Consider the following 6,341-nt stretch of genomic DNA (forward strand, 5'->3'; position numbering starts at 1 on the left):
AACCTAAAGGTGCTAATGATGCAGCACAGTCCAAAGCAGCTGGTAAAATAGTAACATTACCAGAGACCAATACTGTGGCGGATGGGCTTCGAGCTTTTCTTGGAGATCTTACTTGGTATATAACTGCACTTAAAATCATGGTGTTATCTAACTGGTGCATTTAGTTTGTCTTTGATTTGACTTCTTTTGTTTCCCATCATTTCGTGCATGGGACATTACTACCTGTCCTTGATTTATTTCATATGCCTTTGATTAATAGCAGATTTTTTGTTCGTGTACCAAAACTTACATTTGATAATTTACTCTGCCTTTTAATTGGAGCAGGCCCGTAGTACGAGATTTTGTAGATGATGTCATAACTGTGGAGGACAATGAGATAATAGAAGCCATGAAACTCTGCTATGAGATTCTGAAGGTTGCTGTTGAACCTAGTGGAGCAATAGGTTTAGCTGCGGTTTTATCTGATAGTTTCAAAGAAAATCCTGCTTGGAAGGATTGTAGCCACATTGGAATTATCCTCTCTGGAGGTAATGTAGATCTCGGTGTCCTATGGCATTCATTCAAAAGATGAGAATTATCTACTTGATTGTTCTTGAACTATCTCTTTGTATGGCACTAACGCTAACTTTAAATGACAAAGTAATAAAATCCATTCAGAGATTTTTATCTGCTATAAACTAGCGACTGACAGATAAACTTATTGTACGTTTTAGGCATACAAATTTAGTGAAAGTTGTGTACAATCTCTGATCTAACCCAAAGTTTCTATTGCCTTAAAGGGGGTTGTTTGAGGTCAATTATAAGCATATGAAATAACTGATGTAGCCTTCAGAGCCAAAAAAAAGGGAAAAAAAAAAGAGTAACTGATGTAGCCAAATACTATGTTCATTTTTGGTCAACCGTCTGAGCTTCCTATAACACTGTTATTAGTCATGGGATAACGTTAGCAAATCTTCTAATGCTGTTGAAGATCTTATGTAACCTATGGTTTGTACCAGACCAGTTCTGGCCTATTCAGTGAGTATGATTAGTATGTATATGACAAATCCGGGCAAGGAAGCCTTGAATTGGTTAAAGGTAATTCTGAAGTTGGTTCTCTTTATGGTAAAGCAAAGAACGAAGATAGAGAAGTAATTAGTTATGTAGATTCATACTATACTGGGAATTTGGACTATAGGAGATTGCTCGCGGGATATGACTTTAAGTTCTATGGTTGTGCAGTCAGTTGCAAGGCCAACCAGTAGCATGTAGTTGCATTATGAAACACTGAAGCGGAGTTAATTGCAGTAATGGAGGCAATCAAAAAATGAGTTTGGCTGAAGGGATTCGTAGAATATTTGAAAAGGCCATGAAAGGACTAAACATATAGATGCGGGGGTGTAGGCGAGACAATCCCAATACAGTAAGTTCAGCTGAAGTGTGCATAAAAGAAAACCCCAAGAGACATGAATTCTATTGCTCTACCATCTTCAAAGTTTAAGCATTGCTCGGACTTGCTTCAAGTCCAAGCAGAATGTTAGCCCTAAAGAAGGGGCAGCAACAGTGTATGAAGCTTGTAACATGGTCAAGGTAGAGAATAGTCACAGATATCAGTTTGTCATCAGTTTGTGCACAAGATATCAGTTGCTGTGCTTGATAACACGCCTTGATTAATTGGCAGATACAAAATTTACCTTCCATGTTTTACACTCTGCCTCTTCGTTGAAGCAGGCCTGTGGCAAGAGATTTTGTCGATGATGTTGTAGCTGTGGACGACAGTGAGATAATAGAGCCATGTTATATTATAATTGTTTTAGTGTTATCATGTTATACCAAAAAGTTATAAGTCCGTGCAAAATATATTATGACCCGTTCGGTTCGTTAATTCGAGTTGAGATGTGATGTTATGTGAGAGTTTTTTACTGTAGCAAAAAAATTAGATGTGACTGTTTCTGAGAACTTTTTATTGTAGTAAAACTTGAATTCTAAACTTGAATCAACAAAAAGAACGGGGCCTATATTTATCGTATTATATTTATCATACTGTGCGACCGCCGTACTTAAGACAACGCCTACTATCTTGGGAACGTTAAAGTCGTTGAATTTTGGCCAACCCCTTGCAAGTTATTGGATGAAGTTAGCAAGTCCAAATAAGAAGTCTGCTTTAGTATGACATAAAGTGGTGTACAACTCTCTAGTTCAACTATATTAGCAAAGCCTCTCCGGCCAAAATGCCACATGTAATCACTCCGATTATCAAATATCTTTAAAGTATTTGAAGTTTCTTGTGAGGTTTGTCAAGTTTGAGGGTTGGATTTTTTCCTTTTATTCTTAATGAAAAATCTGTCTACTTTGGGGCCTATGAAAGTGTCTTGGGGGGTCTTTCTTATTCCCGTGATATAATTTTCCTTCAACGTGCAAATGCGTTTTACAATATGAGTGACAGATTGTAAAGGCCACAAGACTAAGAGAAAAAGACTAAGAGAAAAAGAGAAAAAAGAGAGAAAAGTCAAAAGAACTCTATTTTCGTCAGCCTTCATGTTCTTGACCTATACCTATACCATATATAGTGGTCTTATCTGCCATTGAATTAAATTCTTCCAATCTACCAAGTGGACTCAGAAGTCGTGTCGCTTACCATTTAAAAAGCTTTTTTTTTTTTTTTTTAAATATAATTTTTACATATTTTTACATTGTAAGTCGCTAATGTGTCCCATGAAAGCACCTAGAGAAGTAAATAATTAGCTAAACGCACTTGGTAAAAAGGGGAAAATAAATGAAAGCTTTGGAAAGTTTGAAGAATTATTTACATTGTTGCGCCCTGAATTTATCTGTGTTTTTTCTTTGTTGAAAAAAATTTAAAATGTGATATACAATTAAACTTTAAATTTTAACAAATTAGATCCTAAATTTATTACAATTATGGCCTAATAGCTGATAAATGTCTACTATGAAAAATGTTCCACAACTTTTACACAGCACACACTAGAATCTTTTTGTTGGTTGACAAGTCAGACCCTAGTTTATTACTCTTGCATTTAAGACCCTATTTAAGTGTATTTTATTAATTGACACCCCTTTGCCCTTTCTATTGGACTATATGTCAAGAAATATACACAACTCTAGAGTTCTAAATATCAAGATTGAAAGTTGAGAGTCCAACTAGAGAATTACAAGAAGTTTAGAGGTCAATACTGTAAATTACCCTTTTTATTTGGACATGAAATTCTTGAGTTCAGATTCTCCATAATGGCATTATTTAGGGCTCGTCTATTTTACCGATTCGAGTTTTTAATTTTAAGTTTTTATAATAAAAAACTCTCAAAAAATGTCACATCTAACTTTTTTTACTACAGTAAAAAACTCTAAAAAAATATCACATCTTAATTTGAATTAAAAACTCGAATCCGCAAAGTGAATGAGGTCTTAATAAGTGTGGTTAATTTTCTCGTAGGCGCTCTAATAGATTAATGTGGACTTGAGAAGAATGAAATGATCTCCTAATTAAGGATATTAGACAAATTAAGAATCTAGTTCCTGCATGTTTCTCTTTTTCTGATCTGAATATCTGAGAGTTGTCCTATTCCTGTCCTTCATCATAGTACACGTAATCCATGATTCATATTAAAATTGTCTATATATAATTGCCGCTGCAACATAAATTCACTCATTTATGACCAAATAAACCGACACGCATCTACCCCACGGCCACAACCATGAAAGCTACATAGTGATCTTCCTTCACTCATAGTTGAGAGAAAAAAAAAAAATAAGGAAAAGAAAGAGACATCTAAAGATTGTAAGACCACAAAAACTATATTAGACATTGCAAAAACCATATTGTTAAGCATAAAAAACTTAGGATTAGAGCCCGTTTGATTGGAGGATTTGTTCACTGATTTGAATTATGATTCATAATTCGCTACAGTATTTTCTCTCACAAAAAATACACTTAAATTAAAAATGGTTATAATCTCATAATTTTAATCCATGAATCAAACAAGCTCTTAGTTTTTACTTGTCTGTTATCACAATTTTCCGCTTGGAAAAAACTTGGTATTAATTGTTATTAAGCTAATGAAATTTTTGTTAGAAACTAACAACGAAGCTTCAAACCTACTAGAGTATGGTTGGTGTCAAAATTTTCATCGAGTCATCTGCGTCGACCAACATTAACATTGAATCATAGATTACTAATTTAAAAATTTGGTAAGTCTTGTTGGACTTTTATATGCATAAAACAGATCAATGGTGCTTTCAAGCACCAAAGAATTAAATTCTATTTCAGCACCGTTCAGGACCACTTCATCTGGTCTCTCTAGTTTGCAATGAAAGCTGAAAAGGGCAAATCAAATTTTTGCATCAACTGTCCTAGGCCATCAATAAAAGCTACGACTTTGTTTAGGCAAAAAAAAAAAAAAAAGATTTTTTTTTTTGGATGCATTTGATGGAACCTGCAAGCTAACTAGTACAAATCTTTAGACTTTTTCAAATCATGAAATTCTTGCATTTCATACACTGTTTAGCCAAAATATTGAAATTTCTTGTTTAAAAAATTCTCTTGGAAAATGATGGATTATATGAGTTTCTATTACTACAAGGAATTCATTATGGTTAATTCCAAAAGTTTACGAATTCTAGTCGTTGATCATGACAAATTGACAATAGTCTTCCAAAAGCTTTGACATAGACCATAGGTTTTACTTGGGATATTTACTATTTTATAGTTTATACCGTTCGTTTTGAGTTTATAAAAATGATATACATGCAGTTTGGACATTCACAAATTCGTATTTTCAAAATCAACTGTTGACTAAGGCTTTGTTCGCTTTGCAGATTCAAGTTGAGATGCGACATTTTTTAAGAACTTTTAACTGTAGAAATCTAGAATTGAAAACTCGAATCGGTGAAATGAACGAGACCTAATAAAAGATACAAACTCGACGCGAATTTAAAATTTAAAGATGTAATCTTAAGAACATAGAAATACATAGTAAGATAAATTCAAAACAAAATATATATAATATTATATATATTTATTTGGGACTGACTTGAGACTATGCAACAAATTTTGTATCTTTTTCATGAAGGCCATAGAGTAGACTTTAGTCTCTTTGAATATGTTCTTGTTGTCTTATACCTTAAAAAGACAAGTGCGTGGATTAAAAGAAAAGAAGAGAGAAAAGGGAAAAGGAAAAGAGGGTATGAATTGTTGTGGAGGGAAATAATTTAATGCTAGGAACCTAACAAGTAAAACCCCCCCAAAAAGCAAGATGGGCTCCTTGCATTTGTGATTTGTCATCCAAAAGATTTAACAACATGAGGATGTCCTTGTCAAAAGAGGCACATGGAAATGACTCAAAGCAAGTGAGAGAGAAAAAGAAAGGCCCCATTCCAAGATATACATGAATAGGCCTTTTGGAAAAGCATCATAAAGCACTCTTATTAGTTAGGAAAAACCCTAATCCTTCTTACTCACCTATATTTATAGGTCTAAGAACCCAACTTGCCTTTATGCTAAATATGCATGAAACTCATCATACCCAATATTTAAGCATCTAAAGTCAATTACATATAGGGGTTCGCCATTTGTCAAAATCTTATTGGTTAGAGGAGCAAAATGGTCCCACTAATTTGTTTTCCCTTTCCTTGACCAACCCTAAGCTTCCAATGCTCATATGAAATCTGTCCATTTCTAGTGAGGTTGAGCCCATCTGATAATTTGAGTCTTAATTTAAAAAAATACCCCCCATAAGACTCTTTCTTTCCTTTATAATTACTCTTTACTTTTATAAAGAGTGTCTTGCTTGGAAGCATTGTCATTGAAGACCCTTAATGCTTAAACAAATCCCATGTCTTCTGTCATCCCTAAAAATCGTACAAAAGAAAGATGATATAAATAATGCCAAAACACAAAAGGGCAACCCTAAAATATTAGAATAATAATTAAGGGGAAAACTACTTGCAATAATTATATAATATATAAAAGAATAGTCTCCATATTTAAATACTCTTCTTCCCTTACAATCATGTGCAATTATTTATTTTTTTTCTTTTATTTTGTACTCAAGCTAGAAGAAATTTCTTATTAGATGCATGCAATCTTGTTTAGGTGTTGGTCCTTTTCCTTGTGCCCAAATGCTTAGCATCTTATCAAAGAAAGAGAGATAAGTGGTGGTTGTTGCACTTCAAAATATCTTTTATGGATCGCACATGCTTGTGTGTTATCTTATGGAGATTGGAGAACAACTGTAAATCGTACGTTCATTTGATGTTGAGAAGAAATATTTCTAAAGTTTCTAGCCATTTTTTCAAAAGTAAAACTTTTTTTTTTTTTTTGCTTAAATGGTCTGTCTCTCTCT

The 6,341-nt window shown here is 33.6% G+C and overlaps 1 protein-coding gene across 1 annotated transcript in view; it reads left to right on the forward strand.

Annotated features, from left to right (window-relative positions):
- The window catches only part of LOC21407049 (serine racemase), a 2,400-nt gene extending 1,601 nt beyond the window's left edge, over window positions 1-799 (forward strand). The window contains exons 6-7 of the mRNA XM_024175847.1: window positions 1-115; window positions 325-799. Coding sequence (XP_024031615.1) covers window positions 1-115; window positions 325-571 — 362 coding nt within the window. The 3' untranslated portion in view covers window positions 572-799. The remainder of the gene's footprint in view (window positions 116-324) is intronic.
- Window positions 800-6,341: the final 5,542 nt, after the last annotated feature.

The sequence above is a fragment of the Morus notabilis genome, unplaced genomic scaffold (genome assembly GCF_000414095.1).
Source record: "Morus notabilis unplaced genomic scaffold, ASM41409v2 Scaffold297, whole genome shotgun sequence".
Classification (NCBI taxonomy): domain Eukaryota; kingdom Viridiplantae; phylum Streptophyta; class Magnoliopsida; order Rosales; family Moraceae; genus Morus; species Morus notabilis.